The following is a 25,961-nucleotide window of genomic DNA, read 5'->3' as shown; positions in this document are numbered from 1 at the left end:
TATGTAACATCCCGACCTAATATTATAGGTTTAAATAATAAAATAAAATAAGAACACAAAATCTCATTAATTATAAATCCATTTTCCAAAAACGCGAAAAACTTCAAATAATTTATTTCATAATAAAGATAACTCTAAATTCAAATTTCTCAAAATTCAATAAAATACCAAAACAGTCTTATAATAGTTTACAACTTTATTCCAAAACCATAAGTGATAAAAACTCAATAAAATTGTTCCCATGAGTTTTCCCCGCTCCGCTACTAAGCCTCACCAGATCCACCTGCAACATCATCTGGTCCCGTGTACCACGTACACGATCATCGCCAAACAAAAACAGATATGGTGAGCTAACAAAATAAACATATATATATATATATATATATATATATATATATATATATATATATATATATATATATATATATATATATATGTGTGTGTGTGTGTGTGTGTGTGTGTGTGTATGTATGTGTGTGTGTGTGGCACAATTATACAAATCACACAATCACACCAAAGGAATTCCATCCTTTGATATTCCATCACATGGCCACCACCATGTCAAACATGTTCTAGGTTTTCTAATGAGTACCTCAAGGTGTTTTGCTGCTATACCTATCGGCCACAACCGATAGAGCACGTGCGGGAAACCATGCTACGGATCACACATTGTAACGCCAGGTGGAGTTCCCCAATACGAACATAGTCGTAATGTCCTAAGACTACCAAACTCGTCAGCTAATTACTAAGGAGGGCAATCCATCTGGACCCATACGTACTGGCCACAACCAGCACACTCACACCGGCAACACTCGCCAACCCGAGCTCAACTCAAGGGTTCCTCGTGTTCATCCGCCATCCCGAGCTCAACTCAAGGGATGTCATTCCGAGCTCAACTCGAGGAATGCCACGTGCTTAACCCCTATCCCGAGCTCAACTCAAGGGATACTTTCTGAGCTCAACTCAAGAAACACCAGCAAGCCGACCTTTAAAGTATACTAAAAGCCTTGTAGATCACGCATAAAGAATTAGTAACCCAAGGCTGCTGCACCAAAATCAATGGCGGGGGACAAGTATCGCCAGACGCTGCCATTTCCAAACTGCTTGGCAGGGGACACGTACTGCTAGGCAAGTAGTGCCTCTCATTCATCAACATTGCAGATACCGCCTAGCGGGAAGACCCTCACCGCTAGGCGCACACGTTCAAGTAGCTCTCTGTTGGGCAGCTATAGCTTGGCGGCTTCAACTTTGCCGCCAGGCGCTACACTAGTACAACAGTTGTACTGTTTTTCTGCACTTTGTTTATTTACAATCTTCCAGTCACACACTTACCCACTTCTAGAGTACCTATTACCCCTTTATTCAGTACTTTACTGGTCTATACATTGTATTCCTTGGCATATAATTTCCTTCTTACCTTTATTCACTTATAGTCCTTTGATTTAAGTCTTAGATTCAACATGTCTAAATCAGATTACCACTATTAGCTTCATGCCCTTCTATTAATTAACTAATTGTTACCAAGCCTTCCCCAAATTCTACATGACATGGCCCCTATCACCTAGTCATATTTACATCATTCTTCCCACTTATCAATTCCAATTACTCTCACCATCCCTTATTTACCCTAGCAACGTCTTTTTATGATTCACATTACAGTAGATTATCCACACTTTATATCTCACACTAACTGCAGTTCCTACTGCACTACCATGATAGTCATCTTCCATTCAAATCCTAGAGGTTACACCCCTAACCCTAGCATATCATCAGCTCTGCTTCTATTCAATTAATCCTCCAATTCCCCAATTAGCACGACCTGACTCACCAAAAATCCAGAACCATAAACTAACACTCGTGACCACATCAAACCCCAGTCTCTGCGGTGGCGCATGGCGGCGAGCCCCGTGCCACCAGGCGGTGCATGCGGTTCTGGCGAAATCCTAGAATTTCTACATCTGCACTGCCCTGCTACCTATTACTTGAAACTTTCCTCTGCCTAAGCTCTTTATTTCTTACACGATCCACTTCATAGTGATACCAAGACTCCAACTAGACTATATCCAACACAATTCTATGACCAATTTACCATAAACACACATAATCATAAAACCCTCGATATGTCAAACCTAAAATTGGTTCATATATCACCACTTTCATTTAATTCTCTTGTGCCACACTAAAAGTTCACAATTTAATCATCTCCTTTTTATGAATTTATAACCACAATACCAATTACGCTGACCAACATATCCCAGAACCCCGAAAACACCAAAATCAAGCCAATATGGCTTCCGTCGCCTGGCGGTTCCATCACCATTAGGGATGTAAAAAATATCCGTACCCGCAGGTATCCGCGGATAAAACCCGCAATGGGTAGGAAACGGATATTAAAAATGGATACCCACTACCCGCGAGTACGGGTATTTTTTATTCCTGCATGTTAACGGGGCGGGGACGGGTATCATAGTATCCGTATCCGTGGATACCCGTACCCGCTAAACTTTAATTCACAAAAATTCCCTTATATATATATATATATATATATATATATATATATATATATATATATATATATATATATATATATATATATATATATATATATATATATGTAAAAACCATTTTGACCTAATTTTTTCTCAAGAATCAATCGGAAAAAGTGGGCTCTTTGATCAAAACACTTATTAAAGAATTTTCATTGTGTTGAACGTCATTTTATATTTATTTTTATGAATATTTGGACTTGTATGAACTTGAGTTTGTTTCAACTTTATTTAAAATTTATGATAGTGATGTATTTTATTTTATTTTATTTGAATTTATGATTAAATATTTATTTTTTAAATAATTTTATAAATACCCACGGGTATCCGTGGATACCCGCAAATATGAAAAAAATATACGGGTACCCGTATAACGGATACCCGACAGATATGGGTACAGGTACGGGGTGGATATTTATCCAGCGGGTAGAATGCGAGGGAGCTACTACCAGTATCCTACCTGCCCCGTTGATATCCCTAATCACCACCGCCAGCCTCCTCATCAGAAAACCCTGAATTGGGTAAGCCACCAAGTGTCGCCTGGCGGACCGTCTCGTGCTGCCAGGTAGTTCCATCTCTAGAACCCAAAATTAGCATAACAGCGAAGAGTCGCCTGGCGGAAATTCATCACCCGCCAGGCGGTTTCTGGAAAATTTCCAAAAACGTGAATTTGCACAGTTTTTGTAAGAGCCAGAAAAAATTAGACTAAAGGGAAACACATGGAAAAAAAATTATAGTTTGATTAATATTGTTGAATTATTTAATTTAATTAGGGTATAAATTTATTAAATATGGAATAATTATTATTTAAGTGATGGTTGTATTTTTATTAATTAAATGAGTGATTAAAGTTGGTATTTATCTAATTTAAGGAATTATGGTTTGTGGAGTATAAGTGCTTTAATTTTTATAATGCATATAATATTATGTTATGGTATGTAGTCTAGAAGTGAAAGTGGCCTGCAGAGCTGAGTAGGTGCAGGGTTTGAACCTGGCTGGCGGAAAGTTGTATTTTTGTTTGTTTTAGAATTCAAAATTTTTCTCTCCTTTAAAGGTGTGGGGCCCATGCAGCGTAAATGGATTGTGTTTCCAGGAGCATGCGAAAATATTGGATTTCAAAACACTGCAACCAGTTTGTTTTATTTTTTTATTCGAAAATGATATTCGAACATAATTTTCGAACTCATTTTTTACATGGGTGACGTGGCAGGCTTTTTTTATTTTCAATTTATTTTTTTAAAATGAAACTGAAGGGGTTGTCACGTGCGCGGAAGTTAGCCTGTAAATTATTTTTGCCAAAACGAAATGAGACGGGGAGAGAGAAAGTAAGGCAAAGTTTCGACTTAGTAGAGTGTTGGTGAGACAGGGAGAGAGAATGGCGAGAGGAAGGCGAGAGGAAGGCGTTGCAGAGTGGAGACAGCGTGAGAGAGAAAGTCGGAGGAGAGGCGGTGAAAGTGTTGTTTGTGCGATAGAGAGAGAAAGGCGTAATCAAATGGAGAAAGAGAGTAACGCCTGGGTAAACTCCAGTTGTTAGAGAAACGGAGAAAGAGAGAGATCAAAAGCCATAAAAGAAGACGTTTGTGGTTGTCGGAGAACAGAGGTGTGACTAGAAGTCATAGACGGCGATATTTCCACAGTTAATCAAAGAAAACGGCCACTAGGGCTTCCAAAAATCCAACACCTCCGACAAACAATAGCTCCCAGAGGTGGGGAGTTCTCTCAAATTATATGGGGAGTGCTGGCAAAGATTTTGGCATTCCGATTTTCAAATAAAAAATGGAACACCCACCCTAAGGTGCACAACATCATGACCTCACATTCATGGAAATGAAATTAAATTAAATTATAGTGGGCTCAAAAATCTTTTATCTTCCTTGCTTGGAGGCATTTCCAAATAAATAAAAACAAACAACCGCTCCCAGAGGTGGGGAGTTCTCTCAAATTATATGGGGAGTGCTGGCAAAGATTTTGGTATTCAGATTTTGAAATAAAAAATGGAACACCCAGCAAAAGGTGCACATCATCATAACCTCACATTCATGGAAATGAAATTAAATTAAAGTCAATGGGCTCAAAAATCCTTTATCTTCCTTGCTTGGAGGCATTTCCAAATAAATAAAACAAACGACCACTCCTAGAGGTGGGGAGTGCTCTCATATTACATGTGGAGTCATGGCAAAGATTTTGGTATTCAGATTTTGAAATAAAAAATGGAACACCCACCATAAGGTGCACAACATCATCACCTCACATTCATGGAAATGAAATTAAATTAAAGTACACCAGTAGCTCTCTGTTGGGCAGCTATCGCCTGGCGACTTCAGCTCTGCCGCCAGGCACTACACCAGTACAACAGTTGTACTATTTTTTTTCTACACTTTGTTTATTTACAATCTTCCATTCACGTACTTACACACTTCCAGAGTATCTATTACCCCCTCTATTCAGTACTTTACTGGTCTATACATTGTATTCCTTGGCATACAATTTCCTTATTACCTTTATTCACTTATAGTCCTTTGATTTAAGTCTTAGATTCAGCATGTCTAAATCAGATTACCACTATTAGCTTCATGCCCATCCTTCTATTAATTAACCAAATGTTACCAAGCCTTCCCCAAATTCTACATGACATGACCCCATCACCTAGTCATATTTACATCATTCTTCCCACTTCTCAATTCCAATTACTCTCACCATCCCTTATTTACCCTAGCAACGTCTTATTATGATTCACATTACAGTAGATTATCCATACTTTATATCTCACTCTAACTGTAGTTCCTATTGCACTCCCATGACAGTCATCTTCCATTCAAATCCTAGAGGTTACACCCCTAACCCCAGCATATCATCACCTTTGATTTATTCAATTAATCCTTCCAATTCCCCAATTAGCACGACCCGACTCACCAAAAATCCAGAACCATAAACTAACACTCGTGACCACATCATACCCCAGTCTCTGTGGTGGTGCCTGGCGGCGAGCCCCATGCCGCCAGGTGGTGCATGCGGTTCTGGTGAAATCCTAGAATTTCTGCACCTGCACTACCCTTCTACCTATTTCTTGCAACTTTCCTCTGCCTAAGCTCTTTGTTTCTTACATGATCCACTTCATCGTGATACCAAGACTCCAACTAGACTATATCCAACATAATTTTATGACCAATTTACCATCAGCACACATAATCATAAAACCCCCAATGTGCCAACCCCAAAATTGGTTCATATATCACCACTTTCATTTAATTCTCTTGTGTCACACTAAAAGTTCACAATTTAATCATCTCCTTTTTATGAATTCATAATCACAATACCAATTATGATGACCAACATGTTCTAGAACCCCGAAAATACCAAAATCGAGCCAATATGGCTCGCGTCGCCTAGCGGTTCAATCACCACCGCCAGGCTCCTCATAAAAAAACCTAGAATTAGGTAAACCACCAAGTGTCGCCTGGTGGACCGTCTCGTGCCGTCAGCCGGTTCCATCTTTGGAACCCAATTTTAGCATAACAGGGATGAGTTGCCTAGCGGAAATTCATCACCCTTCAGGCAGTTTCTGGAAAATTTCCAAAAACGTTAATTTGCACAGTTTTATTCCACTACATGCATCCAATTATTCAATTAATCATGCAATATTAACAACACAAGTAAAAAAAAACGGAGTCCATCTCCCCTAACCTGGTTTCCTTTGTTTAAAACTTGAGTAGCCCTTGGTTCTCCCTTGCTTCCAATAGCCTTCCTTAGTTCTCCTCAATTTAGCCTCAATGTCTCACTCAATACACTCACCTAATTCCTCTACCTATCCAACAAAACCAGCCACAAAACCTCTCTCTTTTTCCCTTAATTGGCCAATAATTGGTGTCTTAATGTGGGTTTAATGATGCAAAACGAAATTAAATATAAACTAAGGTTAATGCCATTCAATTTTTTGTCTTATGATGGTTTTGCAGCCCCCCTTGGCTGCTAGGGTTTCCTTGCCCTTTCACCTTTATGCCAAACAACATTTTGGCAAAAATAAGGTTTAATTTGGGTTCACAAAGGTTTAAATCCCTCACCATGCCAAAGCCAAATCAACCAATTCATGTTTCGTGATGATTAATATAATTTTATGATTATATTATCACTCAACATGCTCTAGCATATTATTAAAAACAGTAATAATTAAATAACAAACAAACGACATACATAGGACTTGAACCTAAGTCTTCTCACATAATTAAATACTCTCAACCACTTGAGTTAGTACTTTTTCACGTTACATCAATCAATATTTAATGCCATAAAAGCTCCAACTACCCACATTTATTAATTAATTATTTAATTAATTAATTTTCACATGTCTTACAGTGACTATACCATAGACTTTAGTCCAACTTTCTCTAAATTCTTTAGCATTGCTACATGCTTAAATCCATAGCTATGAAGTAGTTCTCTCCTATGAATTGGAAGTTACAAATATACATTAAAACTAAGTACTTCAAAAAATAAAATCTGCTAGTATATTGTACAAAAAGTAAATGGAGATAACATTATAGGTTAGCCACTTTCATCTCACCCTGTTTAATACCAATTCCTTTTTAGAATGAAGATAACAGAGGGCCTCATCCTCATCTTCTTTTTCTTTTCTAGAAAAGAAAAAATTAAAAGAGGAAAAATAAATCATTGCCCCATTCCTCCCATCTTTCCACAATAATCCCATTAATTGATTTTCAAAATCAAAATATATATAACTTTCCCAATCATTTTCAAAAGTTATAAAAATTAATGAGGAACATAACTCACAGAATATTTCTTAAACTATAACCAAACATAGTCATGTCTGCAAGTACCACAAATATATCCAAGCCAATTAAAAGTTATAATTTCCCTTGGCCAACATCCCTAGAAGAAAATTCATCGAACATCAATTGTATATTGTAATAATAAAAGTCTAAATCTAATAAAAAGAAACAAAATGGGGTAGAATTTGACGAACCCATATAGGCAAAAATTAGATGAATTGGGGCAATAGGTTAAGGAGAATACGTCGTGGTCAACCTTGCACTCTCTAGAAGCAACTAGAAGGTGATGGAGAAAAGAAGAAGAGGATTTTGTAACACTCGAAGATGATGGAGGATAGTGAGCCCCTTCGCACCGTCGTGAAAGAGAGAGAACGACAAAACTTAGACGAACGAGTGAGTTCTGATTCGAGAAGAAGTGAGTTTTGATGGAAAGAAGTGGAAGAGAGAACAAATTAATTTAGTTTTAGGGTCGGCCCCACCATAACCCTGTCCCACCACACTTTATATGGGGTTTAAGGGACTGGGGCTTTAGAAAAGTCCCCTTTTGAGTGGGCTAAAAATATAAGGTTTAATTTTAGATGGGGCTAGGGTCAGCCCATGGGTGAAAGGCTTAAATGACATCTCTAATGGTTTGTAATGAACTTACTCTGATTCTTTGTGGTCACATATCTAGGATCATATATAAATTGATTAATTTGATTATTTAGTATATGCGCCTATGTTCTAATAAAGATCTCCTAGCTTGAGTTATAGTGTAAGTCACATATACTAAAATATCATCTCCAAACTTAATTACATATGTCAGTCATATCAGTCACGTGTGCAAACCTTTTAATCCACATATGCTTAAAATGTATTTCATTCCAAATATCCCTTTCTAGTACTAATAATATCGAAGTTAACATAATTTCTTTTGAAAAATAGTCTTATGTTAAGTTTTGTTAAGATGTGCAAGTTAACTACAAATAACTTAAAAAATGATTTGCAAATTCAAACTTGGATTTTCATCTTGTTATAGGCTTCATCTTCATCATTACATATTCTCTTAAATGATTTTATGATGAGTTACATCAAGAAAAAAATTCATATATTAAATTATTTATTTTTTGCAAAAATTGAACATGTTTTCTATTTGCAGTTTGATTATGTTTATCACATGAAAACAATTAAAACAAAACATTAATTCACAAAAATATGATGTTATTTGTTATGATAAAACTATGAAATGTATTGTGAGGACTATTTAGATCGATAGACTAAATTGTCATGGAGATAAAATTATATTATTTAAATGTCACCTTACCCTATCACATACATAATCATAACATTTCTCATGGTTGTTGAAAAATGATCACAACAATATTGTAATTAAAAAATATTTAAAAATCAATAAAATTAAAAACAATTTAAAATTATAAAAAAAAATTATTTTCATTAACTGAATAATAAAAATAATAGTAACAATAATTTATAATCAAGAAAAAATGTAGAACTTTATTGTTGTTCCTGTTTTAAAATTAAAAGAAGTTCGAATGGAAATAAAAAAATGTCATTTACTTAATGAAATCTTTTTTGTACGAAAATATTTATTCAAATAAATAAAAGGTTATACAAAATTTGTAACAATTCATTAAAAAAACAATTTATTGAAATTTGTATACTTTTAAATACTAATTAATCTTTTTGGAATTTTAAAATGTCAGTTTTAATGTAGTGAATTTGCTCTTTTAAACAGAAAATAGTCAGTAATCTATTATTAAAAAAATTATTTTAAAATCCTGATTTAATACATGAAACTTTTTGATAAAACAAATATTTTAAAGCTCATTCAATAACTGTTAAATTAAATATAATTAGTGAAAGAAATAATTAGTTTAATTATGTTTTAAATGTCTTATAAAGTTAAAAACTTTTGATCGACTTTTGATAAATTTTGGTGGTATATTTAGTACTTAATAAATAATTATTTATTTTTTTGAATGTTTTGAATTGAGTCCAGTTGTTAAGTTTAAGTTAAATGAGTGATTTGTTAGTGAAGTGGATGATGTGTTATTATTTGTTATGTCGCCATGATCAATTGTTATTTTAATTTTTTTCAAATTATACTTTATGATTATATTTTTAAATTTTTAAAATATGATTTTTTTACAATTTTAATTAAAAATTATGATTTTACGATTTTAATTCAAAATTATAAATATATCACATTTTTATATTTCATTTAAAAATATATAACATCATACAAACTCAATACTAATAAGAATATTCAAAATTCAAGAACTATAAAATGATATTTATGCGATTTCAAACCTTTTAATCTTATTTATCAAATGTCTTCATGACTTTCACACACAAATCCAACTACATTTTTAGATTTGAAGATTCTACATGTAGTACTAAGTTTATAGAATGAAATATAACATTGTGATATATTTTTAATATTTAATTCAATTATAAATCATAATTTCATAATTATACAATTTTAAATTATAGTAAAATTATAAAAATATATAATTGTATAATTATAAAATTATAAAATAATAAATTACAAAATATAAATATAAAATTTTAAAATAATAAAATATTATGTTACGAATCAAGATAGCGTAACAAAATAATAACAGTCAAACACTTAACGATTACATGATACACGATTAACGGAAAAAGTGTTAAGAAAAAAAACTCAATTGAAAAAATTAAGTCTATTAAATATTTAATAAATTATAAAAAATTACAAAACTTTAATTAAAAACTTTCAAATTTATCAAAAACTTGAAAGATAAGCTCGGAAAACATAATCTTCTCGTACTCTAAACTTTAATTAAGGAGAAGGAGAAAGATTGAAGTTTTTCTCTTTAAAAACTGTACAAATATTAAAGCCCGAATTTCACAGAAAACATCACATTATATTTTCATTGTTTGTGATCTAAATTCGCAATGACAATTTGACGAACAAGGTTCGAACTTGAAGATGGACATGATGGACGTGGATGAAACTTCTGCACCCAGAGGTTTCCTTCTAGAACCTTCACTTCATTCACGAAATGAATCACGGAATTGAAACCCTTTTGGTGATTTTGTGTTTCTCCATGTCTTAAATGCAGAGGGCAAGCCCGTTTTGGTGATCCTGGTGGGAGCACCTGGGAGTGGCAAATCCACCTTCGGCGAAGATGTAATGCATTCCTCTACTCGACACTGGGTCCGCGTTTGCCAGGTTTACTTCACACCCTTGTACCTGTTCGATGAAATGTCTCAATGAGTTCCACTTTTTCCACTGGACTTTTTGTTTTATTAGGTTAACTGATCCGATAACCATGAAAGGGGAACAAACAAAGTTTTATTTTTTAGTTGTTGTTTACGACCACAATCATATCATGGTCGTAATATGAAGGTTTCCTGATGCATTTGCCGCGGTTTTGGTATTGGTAGTACAGTAACGACTACGTTTCAAAGTGTTAGGAAAGGTTAACGTTTCAAAAAGTGTTACGGAAAGGTTAACCCGTTCGTACAAGACACTAAAATCCCTTAACAAATGTTTCTCCTTCTGGCACCTCTCACCTGACAGCCCAGTGAATTCGGAACTCCCCTTTGTTGGAGTAAGTTCGTCCCCAAGGTTCGAGACACTGAGTTCGTTGCAGGACTCTGATACCATCGTTACGAAAAAAGTTAACCTGTCACCAAAATCCCTTAACAAAAGCCATTAAAACAGGCTTGGGGGTGTTAGTTCGTCATGGGGAATTGATGGGAAATGGTTGATTTTGACAGTGTCAATAAGTCTGAGTTGAATCAGGGTAGCTTTTTATGCCTTGGGCATTTGCGTATTTGTGAAAGGATGTAGACATTTGACATGTTTTTATTGCATGTGCCAGTTTATGCCTGAATAGGGGACGTAAGGGTATGTTTGGATGGAGGATAAGAGTAAAAGATGAAGGGTTTGGAAGATATATCTAAATATATATTTAATTGTTAAAATACATTTTTAGCAAAGTATATTCATTCTATAAAAGAAACTTTAACGTTAGAACAAAATAAATGAAAATTGTCATTTACCTTCCCTCCTCCAGCCAACACTTTGCCCTTATCTAATTTTCTTTGATTTATTTTCTCTCTCCTTCCCAGCTCCTAACGAAATATACTTGTATAAAATGGTGCAATCAGTATACTTGGTGAAAGCAAATTTTATGTCTTTGTAACGATTGATTTGTTTTGGCCATATATAAACACAATTTGAATAATTTGATGCATCCCTTGATAAATCTGTTAGTTACTACCATATGCAGAGAGATTGTGCGGTTCTGTGTGTTCGATGTACAAAATCTTATCTTTGTGTGCACAAGGACACTGTTATTGCTAAAATTAATGATGATCAAGTCTGAAGACAGTAAATTTACTATTTTTCTAAGGCTCATCATTTGGTTCAACTCTGTTGACAGAGAGAGAGAGAGAGAGAACAGGTTCACCCAAATGCCTCTGATCTTATCTAACACTGGTTATACTGTTTATTAAATTGTTTTAGGACACTATTGGAAATGGCAAAGCAGGAACTAAAGCTCAGTGCCTAAGCAGTGCAACTAGTGCATTGAAGGAAGGGAAGAGTGTATTTATTGACAGGTGCAATCTTGTCAGAGAACAGCGGTCAGAATTTATACAGCTTGGTGGTGGACTCCAAATAGATGTCCATGCAGTTGTACTTGATCTTCCTGCTAAGCTCTGTATTTCTCGATCAGTCAAACGAACTGGGCATGAAGGAAATTTGCAGGGTGGAAGAGCTGCTGCGGTTGTGAATAGAATGCTTCAACATAAAGAGCTTCCCAAATTAAGTGAAGGCTTTAACCGGATAACATTTTGTCAGAATGAGAATGATGTAAAAAATGCTATTAATACATACAGCTCACTTGGGCCACTGGATAGTCTTCCACATGGTTGCTTTGGCCAGAAGAATACAGATTCCAAAATTCAAGTTGGTATAATGAAGTTCCTAAAAAAAGCAGAGGTCCCACATGCTGCTGCATCTACAACGAGTGGCACTGAAGACCCTACTTCCCAGACTCCGAGAAATAATTCATACTTCAAAGATAAGGAAACACTTTCCTCAATTTCAGATAATGCCCACTTAGAGACAAAGGAAGTAGAAGGGCAAGAAGTTGGTTCTGCTGATTCCCATGCCAATCAAGTTTGTCCGGATGATATTCCAACTCTGGCATTTCCCTCTATTTCAACATCTGATTTCCAATTCAACCTTGAGAAGGCAGCTGATATTATTGTTGAGAAGGTTGCAGAGTTCTCAAATAAGTTTAGGAATGCCAGACTTGTTCTTGTTGACTTATCTCATAAGTCAAAGATTTTGTCCTTAGTTAAAGCCAGAATCGCAGAAAAAAACATGGACACGCAAAAGTTTTTTACCCATGTTGGGGACATTACTCATCTTTATTCCAGGGGAGGTTTGCGATGCAATGCCATTGCTAATGCTGCCAACTGGTAAGTTCTATTGCTATAATTGCAATGTATAAGTAAATGCGTTTAACATTAATCCATAATTATGATTTAACAACTTGATAAACAGAAGACGACCCTCACCAGTGTACATGTGTGATTACTGACTATTATGACAGTTAGATGACATGCCACTTTGTAAATTAGTATTGCCCCGATCTCTCAACTTATCTGAAGTCGCATGAGGAAGTTTTTGTCGACTTCAATTTGATGAGCAAATGCTATATCTAGAAATTATTGTATGCCAAGTACAATCAGCTGCTAATCAATCAACTAACTTCTTTGATTTTGGCTTCCATTCTAATTATTTCAGTTCACACGAACACCTGTGTGTTGATTGATGTGTATCTCATTATCTTTTACTTATTTCGGAGGCCCCACTGTTGCTCTTTAAACTTGTAATAAACTATATTTAAGTCAGATCTGCCACTTCCAAATTTTCTCTTGGTTAAGTGAAAAATCCTTTGCAGGAGGTTGAAACCTGGAGGTGGAGGTGTTAATGCAGCAATTTTTAATGCTGCAGGTCCTGAACTGGAGTCTGCAACAAAAGATAAAGTAAAATCTCTATCACCTGGAAATGCTGCTGTTGTCCCTCTGTCTTCATCTTCTCCTTTGTTCACAAGAGAGGGTGTAACCCATGTAATACATGTTCTTGGACCTAATATGAACCCACAAAGACCAAATTATCTAAATAATGATTATAATAAAGGCTGCAAAATTCTCCAAGATGCTTATACTTCACTCTTTGATGGTTTTGCATCTATTGTGAGGAACCAGCCAGGGATACCAGTTGGAAAAAGTGAAAAGGTTGAAAGGAAGTCATTGGAGTTGCCGGTTCAGTCTGATTGTTCTGCCAGAAAATATTTTACAAGTACTGAGCAAAAGAGTAAGAGAAGTGATGATCATGGTTCAGAGAAAAGCAAGAAATGCAAGGGAACTCTGGATGGCTTAGGATTGGCCTTTACTGATTCTAAGGATGAAAAGGTAGATTCAGAGCAGAGAAGAACCGAGAGGAGCAGGAGTAAGGCTTGGGGATCATGGGCTCAAGCTCTTCACCAAATAGCTATGCATCCTGAAAAGCATAAGGGTGATTTGCTTGAAATTTCCGATGATGTTGTTGTATTAAATGATATCTATCCAAAGGTTGAATTAGTCACTTTTCTTGTTTTTCCCTTTTTCATTTTTTGTTCTGAATCTGCTTCTAATGTATCAAACTGAATTTACTGATGTTTTGCAGGCACAGAAGCATGTTCTGGTGTTGGCACGAACTGGGGGTCTTGACTGCCTCGCTGATGTCCAAAAGGAGCAACTTCAGTTATTGAAGAAGATGCATGATGTGGGTGTAAAGTGGGCTGAGAAGTTCTTGACCGAGAATGCTTCTCTGGTATTTCGACTTGGATATCACTCGGTATGCAGAATGTATATTCAAGAGCTATTTTTCCTCTATTCCGTAAAAAAAAAAAAAAAAAAAAAGAGGAAAAGAATGTTCTCCTTTTATTAATGATTGACTTTAGTACATATGTTTTCTGTGAAAACACATTTGAGTTAGGTGATTCTAAATTGGATTCACATTAAAAACTGAGTTTAAAGATGACTTCTTTTTGTGGTAAAACTTATCAATCAATAACTCAAGGTTTTACTCATAAATACTATCAGTGATGTTCAAGAAGGAAAGTTATTGAAAGGAATATTTTTAAAATTGTGAAAGAAATAAGCTACTAAAATATTTACTTGTACTGTTAGTACAAGGTTCAGGTGTGAGAAGGTTAGTCATCGAGTTACTGCAAGTGAAACACTATGGGTGTGCTATTTTCATTTGTTGGTCATGGTTTTGAGTGTCTCATTTGTAAACTGAAATCTTCAGTAACTGCTAAAGTATTTTTGTTCTGTACTATCTGCAGGTACCATCGATGCGACAACTACATTTACATGTTATTAGCCAGGACTTTGAATCAACACAATTAAAGAATAAGAAGCACTGGAACTCGTTTAACACTGCCTTCTTTCGTGACTCGGTTGATGTAATGGATGAAGTCTCTAGTGATGGGAAGGCAACGTTGAAAGATGATGACAAGCTACTCTCTATGGAGTTGAGGTGCCACAGATGTAGAAGTGCCCATCCAAACATACCCCGGTTAAAATCTCATATCAGCAGCTGCCAATCTCCCTTTCCCGCTTACCTACTTCAGAATGGACGTTTAGTGCATGCTCCGGGGGAACCTCGCAACAGTTTCCAGTAGTACTAGTTTCTTTGCTTCCAAAGCTTTCAAGCAACACTAGTTTTGATGCTCTCTTTTGAGTACACGAGATAAAACCATTAATGTGTAGTGAAAGATTGAAGTATTTTTGCGATCTAGAGGAAGGAAAAGAAAGGAGAGTTTCTTTTCAGCTTACCTTGCATATACGAGTGGTGATGATATTAGATGGTTTAGTTTTAACTCCTGTAGAAGGAATATTTCTCCTTGAACTTGGTCGTTCCTTGAGATTGCATTCCGTATAAATATCACTACAAATTGGTTTGCAACATCTGCAATCGTGTCAAATTGGAATTTAATATTTAGGGATATATTCAGAATGAGTGGTAAATTCGACACTTTAGTCATTGGTTTTTAGTTTAGTGAGCCCAACTCTAGTTCAATATTATCTTTAGCTTAAATATGTTTCAGTAATAAATTTTTAAATTTATTCTGAGTGTCTAATAAAATTTAATTATTTTCTCTTACTAATAATTTATTTTTATTTTGTTAGTGGTTTTCAAATCTCTTTAGCTAGCTTCCAAAAAGATTTGGAAAAAAAATTCTTAAAGCATAACTGAACCTTTTTTTTTTTTCTTTTGTTTGTGTGTTCAACCGAAGGAGAATGTAAAAAAAAAAAAAACTTCATAATAAATAGATATTTCCGTCAAAATTGTCAACATTTATTGATCCTTTTGTGACTTAAGTGAACAATAAGATCATTAGGTTCTACCAGGGGCTTGTATTTTTATTTTTGTTTGTGTGACATTATAAAATTCAGATTATTCCCCTGACACAAGTGCCCATAATGTGATTTAGTCAAGACTAGAAAGTAACAAACTATTCTTCCAAGGTTTGAGATCATTTTAAGTCACCAAATCTTAAGCTTAACAAATAAATGTTGCCAGAAACTAATTCAAGTACATATGGACTAACTATGTTTGCACCTCTTCCATGGTTTAAGTCACGTAAGGCTCTCCTTAACCTAAAAGCGCATATATATTCAGCGTTTAACACATAACGTAATAATGAGTTTCACGCAAGCAGATTCATTTAAAACAAAAACCACTATAGATAAGGTAAAAAAAAATCAAATCAACTTCAACCGGGAGTAAAATTAAAATCATTGGGGCACAAAGTGATTGGTTGAAATCAACACAACTTGTACTAAAATCCAAAGATTGATTACAGAGTTTAGCCAGAGTGGAAATCTAAGAACAGCGAAGAAAACTAAAAACTAGCTGAGAAAAATCTTAGAACCAAACTCCGCAGCCGGTCTTTCCTTATCTTCTTATGGTGCTTTTTTCGATTTCAGGTTCAGCATCTAACATCATCATAGGCGAATTCTCTTCTTGTTGTTGCACCAATAGTAGACTAACATGGAATCTGTGGCTAGGGTTATCTCATGTAATGAAGCCTTCATCAGTTATGCTATCAATATCAGTTTTCTTTTTCCCATGGAAGAAAGTAACATCATTTCAAAACCCTTGATGAATTTTATATGTAATTATTCAAATGCATCAGCACAACTAAACAGGTTTTGAATCGATAATCCTTTGGGAATGCAATGCAAGTACTTCAAAAGCAAATTCATGCAATATGTTCAGCTGACCCGATAACTTTCACCGGCCCTTTAATGAGGTAATGGTTAATTCATCATTTGAAGTCTCTTGTTTTAGATTTGAGCTTAATTTTCCTTGGTCCGAAATCTTCGTGGGAAAGAAACCAGGCTCTTTTGGGTTAACCAGCTTCATTTCACTCCCTAACATTTGAATAACCGATGTCATGGTAGGCCTATCATCCGGGTATTGTTGCACGCACAACAGACTAACATGGATGCATCGAAGTACTTCTGAGACAACACATGAGCTTTTTATGCTTGAGTCAATCAATTCTAAAGCATTTTGCTCTTTCCAAAGTGTCCATGCCTGAAACATGAAAGAGAACAGAATTAGTTATTCATGTTCGAACTCTACCATAATCAACAAGTTCTTGCACTACTACATATTTATTCTTTCATGTGTGGTGCTACACTTGATTCTTTCAAATAAAGTCTCAAATTGTGTGGAAGAAAAGGAAGAACTTACCAAAGATTACAATCAATTTCTTAATGGAGATTAGTGATTGGTGAAACCAGTATTCGTGACAAGAAAAACCCCAACATAGATAATAATAAGTTTGTTGAGTGCTTACATAGCCAACAAGGTTCAGAGTTTGGTTTCCATGACAGAGAGCTCTATTTTTGTTGCCACATATAATCTCCAACAACAAAATACCAAAGCTGAAAACGTCCGATTTGATTGAATATAGTCCATCAACAGCGTATTCTGGGGCCATGTATCCACTGCACCAAACATTTAGATTAAAAATATATCATAACACTCAAAACTAAACAAGTGTGGTGTAGTATAGTTAGAGAAACAACACTCACTAGGTTCCAACAACTCTATTTGTGTTTCCTTCTATTTGATCTCCTCCAAAAGCCTTGGCCATTCCAAAATCTGATATTTTTGGATTTAACTTTTGGTCAAGTAAAACATTACTTGCTTTCAGATCTCTGTGAATAATCCTCAACTGGGAATCTTGATGTAGATACAAAAGCCCTCTGGCAATCCCAAATATTATGTGCAAGCGTTGGGGCCATTCCAGCAATTCACCTTTTGTTTTATCTGTTTTATTTTTTTCACAAACATATATATGTTGTTTAACATCAGGTATACAAGAGGAATAAGCTGCAAAATATGACTGATCTAGGGCTGTTCAGTAAATTTATTTGTAACCACCTCTAGAGGAAGAAAATATTAAGAGAAAAGGTAACTAAAACTAACTTACACAAGTTCAAATATATTTTTTTAGAAATTAAATGAGAGAAATTCTATAAATTAGTTTCTACATAGCTTATTCTATAAATTGGTTTCTACATAGCTTATTTTAACTTTTGTAGAATTTTTGTTTTCTCTGCTAAATAAAGTGCTTGCGAGAATTTTTATCTCAACAGACTTCTCGTCTATGCATTCCTCAAATTGCATACCGAAAAGGAAGGTGTCTAGGCTGCCATTAACCATGTATTCATATACTAGTAACTTTTCTTTTCCTTGAAAGCAACAACCAAGGAGCTTTACAAGATTTCGGTGTTGTAGCTTTGCTATCACATTCACTTCTGTCATGAACTCAGTTATTCCTTGTCCAGAGCTTTGTGAAAGTCTCTTCACAGCAATTTCACGATCATCCACTAATTTTCCCTGCGTAAATTCATTCATTTAATTTCAGGAGATGTTTTCATAACAATACATTTCTGGACTCTAGTTGTTTCTTTTGTGTTAAGTGCTTAAATATTTAATTACCTTATATACAGGTCCAAAACCACCCTGTCCAATCTTATTGTTCAATGAAAAATTGTTAGTGGCGGTTCTGATTGAAGAAAGATCAAACAAAGTCACATCCAGAACACGTAGCTGTCTTTCAATGTCCTCTTTTGTCTTTGACTTATCTGAAAAAGGAAGAAAGGAACAAACCATTCAATAATATTATGAAAGATGAGGGCATTGCAACTGATTTATGGACAAAGTTATAGGTGAATAATTTAGCAGCAACGTTCTTTAGGACTCTGTATATGACAAAATGAAAAATAAAAATGCCACTAATTGCACCAACTGTGGTAGCTATTATCTTTAGTTGTGTCCCTTCATGGTTTTTTTTGATCAAACACGTAAATAATCCGTGAGTGCAGTAATTATTGACAAATAAGTAATGAGAGATCTAGATCATCCACATATTTCATCGTTATTTTCTGCTTTTGGCTCCTCTGAGAAACGAAAACATGAGAATTTGAGATTGTTTTTATGTTCAATATCATTAAACTCTACTACTATGAAATTATGTCAAAGAGACACGGATATAAGGTAATTTAACCAAGATTCCAAAGGATTCTCCATAAGATGAATAACAGCACTTGTCAAGCGAATGAATGGACAAATAGCAGAATTTCCATTTGGAATATAATAATAGAACTATTCACTTATAATTGCAGTGAAATGTGAGAGAAGAGAAGAATAGTTTTACCTGAAGTTTTCCTTCTGTAGACAAAATAAATAGCAAGCATCACTCCACAAGTTGCAGCAATGGAGGTTACATATATTATTGCAGGGTTCTTGTTACTGATAGACTCTTCACAGTTGAATTGGATCAAATAAAACAACATTGGTTCAATTCCGTGTTGAAGGACCAAGATTAAACTCTCTCACACAGGATTGAAACTCGGAAGAGAGAAATAATAAGAGATCAAACTGCAAAAGTATTTACCTGATTTTGTAGGACTGGACCTTATATATAGGCGCTGCCCCATTTCTGGATTTGAATAGAGTTTGATGTCAAATAAATCACCAAACCACATGACACAGCCACTGCCTGCTCCACTTATATTTAAATTGGTATATGCCATGCAGGAACAATTATTCATGCACTTGGCTCTGCATTGTTTTAAATCAATAGTCTCATCCACAAACGTATATTCAGTATCCGGCACTTTCAAGCCATCCATGAAGAAAAAACTATCACCCAACTTGTCTTTGCAGCTAAGTGGATGTGTGAGGACACATCCTTGGGACCATTCCATTGAGTTCCATTTCTCAGGAGACTTAGGCTTGAATCCTTTTAAGCAACCACAAGTTGCTGATGCAGAAGTGGTGCAATAAGTATTGGATCCACAAACTCCATATTGATCACAGTGGTCATCTGGCATAGTTGAAGACCAAATCCATGATTTCTCTGACCATACATAAAGTTGACGCACTTGTGCAGTTTGGTTCAGTACCACTTTTGTCACTGAATTAGTTTTATTTAGGTTCCATCTGAAATAAACCTCTTCCTGGTTGGAGACAAACTCGTAACGGTGAATGGTGTTAAGTGGCCTTCCACTGAAACGCAAACCATTCCATGGCCCAAGTCTCCAGTGCTTTTTTGGTCCCTTCATCATATACATCTCAGGATAAGGATGCAGAACAACGCCCCAGTATAAGTCTCCTGGTGTCTGATCATCATCACTTTTCCAAGCTTTCAGGAAAATATTAAGATTTCTTTTGAGGTCCCATCCAAGCTTCATTCCTGGCACCAATGTATTAGATGGATGATCAAAGCTTTGCCACAAATATGTCTCTGCCTTAGTTTCATTTTCATCTCTTATCACAAGATTTCCAGAATCCAAGAGCTCTGCCACTGGATTCTGTGCCTTTTCTGCAGAACTTGTGCACCAGACAACCGTGTTGTTTTGTGTGAGGACCAAATTGCCAGAACTGTTTAATTTCAAGATGGCTGAAGAGTCCTTGATTGAGATGGCACTGTTTGCAACCCATACTATGTTTTGTACAGGGATATTCTTATACCAGATTCCGAGGTAGTTTTTTTTGGGATTTCCTAGGTTGAAGAAACCGAGTTCAAAAATTCCACCGGGGGAAACTAAGGTCTCTCTGTTACTGAGAGATTGGGATTGTGTAAGGGATGAAGTCTCTGCTGCTATGAAAACTGTTTCAGAAGGTAAAAATAGTTTATGAACTATGCAACTCATTAGAAAAAGAATAAACTTCATGCTGCGGAGGACTAAGAAAACTGAAACCACTGAATATTTTGGAGGGGTTAACAAAATTTATGATGCACAAGCTATAATAATGAAGTCAAAATTTTTGGGTATTCTCTAACTCATGAAAACCAATAAGATGCATCATCAGTGGTGAGACTAGCACAATTTTCATCAACTCCAACGCATACATTTCATACATGTAACTAGATATTTGTTGGTGATATGATAAACATACAATAAAGGTCATACAGAAATTAGATATTTGTTGATGATCTAATCCAAGTTCAATAATGGATAAATGCCATAAGTCCATCAAAGACTCTATACATGTAGTTTAAACCTCATTTGACTTTAATTTTTGGGATGTAGAATGTCCAACAAACCATAACGGTCTGGTTTCACTCACAGATACAGTAGTCCTAGATGCCGTTTTCCATCTTTGACTTTGATAATTTAAAGTTGAGACTTAGTCTTTAATTTGACTATTATTTTCCCTTTTTTTAGAGTTTTATTTTTCTTTTAGTATTAATGTGAATGTAAAAGTGAACAAGTTGAAAACAACATAAATATAATGCCACTTTCAAGATCAAGTGTACTCATATGTTTGAATAACTCACTTGTTAATAAAGTTTTCTCCAGCCCTATATGAATTTTTCCATGAAACCATTCTGGTTGCTCAAAATGACAAAATTTCTTTCTTTCCTAGAGCATTCAACACGTCCAAAACCAGTTGAGTAGTTGTTACAAATAGACCAGAATAAATGATAGCTTGTGAGTGATGGTTAATGCCTATACGAAAAGTTTTAGTGAATAAGCTAAGATCATGCATTAGTTTTTCTAATGAATGGATTGTAATCAGGTCTTGTCAATAGACTATTCTTAAACGTTTTGCCGTGGGCATGGAACAGGGAGGATCTTTCAACACTTGTTAAACCTCATTTTCTTTTGAGTAACCAACGCGTCAAGCCTCTCTTTGACATGTTAAGATTTGTTAAAGGCTTTCCCTTCTTAAATGGATAATGATACACTGACCCCTTTTTTACCCCTTTTTGACCCTTTTTGACCCGCCTACATGGCATACCATATTTTAATGTTTTGTTAAATTTGAAATGAGAACTGACGCGTGAGGTTAAGAAGCGTTTGTAGGTCATGCGCGCGCACAACAAAACAGAGAAAGAAAAAGTGAAGAGTGCGGTTTTGGGAAAACAGAGTTTTCATATCTTCTTCCTCCACAAGTGCAAGCCCTAATTTTTCTGTTATTCTTTCCCAAATCAAAGGCTAATTTGGTATGTTTTTCTTCCCCGACTGATTTCCCGTATTTTTGTGTTGTTCTTCCCCAAATCAAACCCTATTTTCGTATGTTCTTCTTTTCGAGTGAAAGGCCATGTTCATCTGTTCTTGTTCCCCAAATCGATGCTCTCTCAATCCTAAATGTTGTTGTGGACTGTTAATTCGAAATGTGTTCAAAAAGCTAAGTAATTTTAGATCCCAAAAATATGTATTTATTTGAAACTGTTTTGAAAAAAAAGTGAACGGGTTTGTGTAAGCAAAAATGGTTCGAATGTGCGAATGCTTTTGAAGAAGAAGCGTTTCGACAGTTAAGCTTGGGTGGGTACAAAATGCGAAGTGGAGTTGTGTTATTGGATGTTAGAAAGTGAGTTTGTTGATTTCGGCATTTAGACTTGGGTGGGTACAAAAAGAGAACTGGATTTGTGTTGTTGGATGTTAGAAAGTGAGTTTGTTGGTTTTTGACTATGTTGTGTGTAATTTTATTGATCTGTGCCGAATTTGTGTAAATTAAATTTGGTTAGTGCATTTGATAATGTCAGTTCAGTTGACTTGAGTGACGTTAGTGAAGGTTCCGTATGTAGTGAAGGTTGTGAAGTTGGAGATTGTAGTGATATAAGTCAGGTATTTTAGTTTTTGTTGCTCTGTAATTTAATTTATATTTCAGTAGAATAAGTTTAACATATGGTTTGTAATACGAATATTTGCAGATTAATTTCAGGCATTTTTGTAGAACACAGTATATTGGTTTGTTTAACAAGAAGTTAAGTGTGGAGCAAAAACAATGTATTCAAGGAACACCGTTTTGGTGGTTTGTTTTGTTGCATGAAAGAGTTAAGATTAGTCGAAAGCTTCTATTTGAGTTAAGTAATGTGTGGGTGGAGAGCAGAGGAGGTTTCATAATTAACTCTGAATTTGTAACGTTTAAGTTATTAGACGTATGTGTAGGCCTGGGGTTGAGGGTTTATGGAGATATAATTGATTTAGAGGAGATTGACGTTGATAGTGTTTGTAGGAAGAAATTTTCTGAAAAAATGGTAACAATTACTATACTATATAATTATCTCTTGACTAAGTGTGTGTGTCTTGATGTAGAAGATTTTTGTCGGCTGTACATTCTGTTAGGCATATATGAGTTTCTTTTGCCTAATAGAAATGGAACAGTCTTTGTTTCACTTTTTAAAATTGTAGATGATTTGACTAGTCTAGTTAAATATAAGGGGTGGTGTGGTTTATAAGTACTTGGTTGGTAGTTTGTGTATTCCGTCAGTTGTTTTGAAGAAGCAATTACATCGAAAACACTTCCATGTTGTCGGATGTGTATATTTATTGCAGGTAAGTAAGTTAGTTTTTCCTGAATTTTATGTTGTAGCATTTTGGTTTTTGTTATGAATCAGTAACTTTATTTTAAATGAATTGTATTTATGTATGTTGTAGCTATGGGCTTTTGATCACTTTCTATTTGTGAAGAGAAAGGGTGCAGTTATTCAATCCAAATTTCCAAGGTTGTTACGTTGGATTGATTACAAAGTTGGAGATGTTTCAATAAGAAGTAGTTTCAAAAATAATGTGGTACTTTCTATTATTTTTTCGTCCAATGTTTTTTGTATGAGTTCTTTTAGCAATTTAATGATGTTGTTTCTTTGAAATTAAATTTCAGATTGTGCATGATCTTTGTCCAAGGAAGAACTATGTGTGTTAGTTGTGAAAGAAGCTTTATCAAAAGGTGATGGTGAGTGTGACAAAAGAAAGAGAAAATAGTGTGTCTCTGGTGGAACCAAAGAAAGCAGTAGCTTATGAGTGTAATTGAACAGCAAGAACATGATATTCAGGAACTTGCTGGAGTCATTGCTAAGTTAAAATCAACTTTGGATGAGAGGAAAACTAAAAGAACTAAAGATGAATTTGTTTCTCCTATTAATTTGAATGAAGTGCATGTTCCAAGTGAAGAGCAGCATATCCCTGAAAGACAAGCACGATGAAAGACTCCTGTGAAACGAAATGCCTTCAGAACTGCAAAGAACAACTTAGTTTCAACAATTGGCAGATCTTAGGTATTATGTTACTCTTAACGTTGTAAGGTGGAATACAATAGCCAAGGTGAAGCTACAGAAGATAAAGATGTAAGCAACAACAATATGTACGTGCGTATAATGAATCATCCACGATTACGATTCAAAAGCCGTGTAATCCAAACTTCGTTCGCAAGTTATGGTTCAAAGAAGAAAAGGATACCAAAATAGTTGTTGGAGTTGCAACAATATCTATTTGTTTTGTTTTGTTTGATGAAAATGAAATATCATTTTGATTTATGTAATTTAAATGTATGAAACATGTAGTTGTGAACAATTTGTTTTGTTGTGTTTTTGTACTGTTATGGTGTAGTTAATGAATAATGACTTTTCGAAAGTCTTTGTGGTGATTTGTAATGAAATTATTTAGCAGATAAATGATGTCAGAAAAGAATAATTCTGGTAACTTTGTGGTACAGAAACCATATCTCAGAAAGACACTTATTGAACTATAAGAAGACATGTTTTGTGCGAGATATTAATAGGTTGTAGTTGACATGTGACTGATATTTGTATTATTTTGGCACTGAGAAGTTAAAGTTATGTACTTAAAATAAGTTGTAATGAAAAATAAACTGTTTATAAAATGTCAAGTTCATTAATAATTTTTTTTGTAACTGTGTTGTACATAAAGCACATATGATAAAGGTAGTTATTGTATTGTAAAAAGACAGTTACGGAACTCATTTGTAGGTGATCCATTTGAGTTGGGAATGATTGTTTAATTGTTGTTACATTATTAAGATCAAGAATTTATGAATTTGAAATTAAAAAAATAAAATCATGTTCGTCAACGATATTTTTTACATCTTTTTTGTACATAAAACACATATGAAAAAGGCAGTTATTGTATTGTAAAAAAACACTTACGAAACTCATTTGTAGGTGGTCCATTTGAGTTGGGAATGATTGTTTAATTGTTATTACAATATTAAGATCAAGAATTTTAAATTTAAAAAAATTAAAAAAAAGTCATGTTCGTCAACGATATTTTTTACATCTTTTTTGTACATAAAGCACATATGAAAAATGCAGTTATTGTATTGTAAAAAGAAACTTACGAAACTCATTTGTAGGTAGTCCATTTGAGTTGGGAATGATTGTTTAATTGTTGTTATAGTATTAAGATGAAGAATTTATGCTTTGTAAATTTTAAAAAATAAATAAAAAAAAGTCATGTTCAACCTACAAATAGAAGCAACAAATTGAATCCATTCACTCTCCAACATATCTTTAGTGTGATTATGTTAATTATAAAGATTTATATTGTTCCAGCTATATAACTGTCTTTTTCGAGTGTACATTTAGTACAAGGAGTACTGGAAGTGTTTTTCAAGTGTTTTTTTTTTTCAAAAGTAGTACTATGCACCCAATGCAAAACAGATTGAAATGTTTGGATTAATGTTAAATCATCAATAAATCTCTCAAACAAGTAAATAAAATTGAACATAGAAAAAATACTCAATATTTCTGTTCTTATAATTAACTATATTCTTCTGCCTCAATAACTGTCTTTTTCAAGTGTACATTTAGTACAAGGAGTACTGAAAATGTTTTTCAAGTGTTTTTTTTTTTCAAAAACCGTATTATGCACCCAATGCAAAACAGGTTGAAATATTTGGATTAACGTTAAATCATAAATAAACCTCTCAAACAAGTAAATAAAATTCAACATAGAAAGAATACCTAATATTTTTGTTCTTAGAATTAATTATATTCTTCTGCCTCAATAACTGTCTTTTTCAACTGTACATTTAGTTCAAGGAGTACTGGAAGTGTTTTTCAAGTGTTTTTTTTTCAAAAACAGTACTATGCATCTAATGCAAAACAGGTTGAAATGTTTAGATTAACATTAAATCATCAATAAACCTCTCTAACAAGTAAATAAAATTTAACATAGAAAAAATACCCAATATTTTTGTTCTTAAAATCAACTATATTCTCCTGCCTTAATAATTGTCTTTTTC

At 34.5% G+C, this 25,961-nt stretch overlaps 2 protein-coding genes and 1 long non-coding RNA gene across 5 annotated transcripts; 2 read left to right on the top strand and 1 right to left on the bottom strand.

Moving 5' to 3' along the window:
* The first annotated feature begins 10,157 nt into the window (after positions 1 to 10,157).
* Positions 10,158 to 15,352, top strand: APTX (APRATAXIN-like protein). 2 transcript variants are annotated; one of them, XM_085668376.1, is made up of 6 exons: positions 10,158 to 10,344; positions 10,438 to 10,547; positions 11,850 to 12,811; positions 13,297 to 13,969; positions 14,064 to 14,245; positions 14,728 to 15,064. In XM_085668376.1, exons 1-6 carry the CDS (start codon positions 10,305 to 10,307, stop codon positions 14,789 to 14,791), a joined length of 2,031 nt encoding a protein of 676 aa, XP_085524502.1. In that variant the 5' UTR covers positions 10,158 to 10,304; the 3' UTR covers positions 14,792 to 15,064. The 2 variants fall into 2 exon arrangements, with proteins under 2 accessions (XP_085524502.1, XP_027908045.2); XM_028052244.2 differs by having other exon boundaries at positions 10,169 to 10,344; positions 14,064 to 14,234; positions 14,728 to 15,352.
* Positions 15,353 to 16,682: 1,330 nt separating this feature from the next.
* LOC114166171 (G-type lectin S-receptor-like serine/threonine-protein kinase At4g27290) lies at positions 16,683 to 20,824 on the bottom strand. 2 transcript variants are annotated; one of them, XM_028050850.2, is made up of 7 exons: positions 19,363 to 20,824; positions 19,123 to 19,227; positions 18,405 to 18,550; positions 18,092 to 18,302; positions 17,492 to 17,729; positions 17,254 to 17,404; positions 16,683 to 16,988 (listed from the first exon to the last, which is right to left on the bottom strand). In XM_028050850.2, exons 1-7 carry the CDS (start codon positions 20,642 to 20,644, stop codon positions 16,683 to 16,685), a joined length of 2,439 nt encoding a protein of 812 aa, XP_027906651.2. In that variant the 5' UTR covers positions 20,645 to 20,824. The 2 variants fall into 2 exon arrangements, with proteins under 2 accessions (XP_027906651.2, XP_085524430.1); XM_085668304.1 differs by having other exon boundaries at positions 16,850 to 16,988; positions 17,148 to 17,404.
* A 901-nt stretch (positions 20,825 to 21,725) lies between these two features.
* On the top strand, positions 21,726 to 24,316 carry LOC146882450 (uncharacterized). The gene is made up of 3 exons (XR_014985454.1): positions 21,726 to 21,921; positions 23,360 to 23,494; positions 23,583 to 24,316. It is a non-coding gene; the product is annotated as an uncharacterized LOC146882450 (long non-coding RNA).
* Positions 24,317 to 25,961: the final 1,645 nt, after the last annotated feature.

This window comes from Vigna unguiculata, chromosome 10 (assembly GCF_037176805.1).
Source record: "Vigna unguiculata cultivar grain cowpea cultivar isolate G323 ecotype 2 chromosome 10, ASM3717680v1, whole genome shotgun sequence".
NCBI lineage: Eukaryota > Viridiplantae > Streptophyta > Magnoliopsida > Fabales > Fabaceae > Vigna > Vigna unguiculata.
This window is presented reverse-complemented; position numbering and strand designations above follow the sequence as displayed.

Excerpts from the sequence above, each read along its gene's own strand:
- APTX (XM_028052244.2), top strand. The coding sequence starts at position 10,305 with ATGGACATGATGGACGTGGATGAAACTTCTGCACCCAGAG. Across the intron at positions 10,345-10,437 it reads TGAAACTTCTGCACCCAGAG|AGGGCAAGCCCGTTTTGGTG; the intron begins GTTTCCTTCTAG and ends TCTTAAATGCAG. Across the intron at positions 14,235-14,727 it reads TTCGACTTGGATATCACTCG|GTACCATCGATGCGACAACT; the intron begins GTATGCAGAATG and ends TACTATCTGCAG.
- LOC114166171 (XM_028050850.2), bottom strand. The coding sequence starts at position 20,644 with ATGAAGTTTATTCTTTTTCTAATGAGTTGCATAGTTCATAAACTATTT. Across the intron at positions 19,228-19,362 it reads GTCCAGTCCTACAAAATCAG|AGTCTATCAGTAACAAGAAC; the intron begins GTAAATACTTTT and ends TCAACTGTGAAG. Across the intron at positions 16,989-17,253 it reads CTCTGAACCTTGTTGGCTAT|GCATGGACACTTTGGAAAGA; the intron begins GTAAGCACTCAA and ends TTCATGTTTCAG.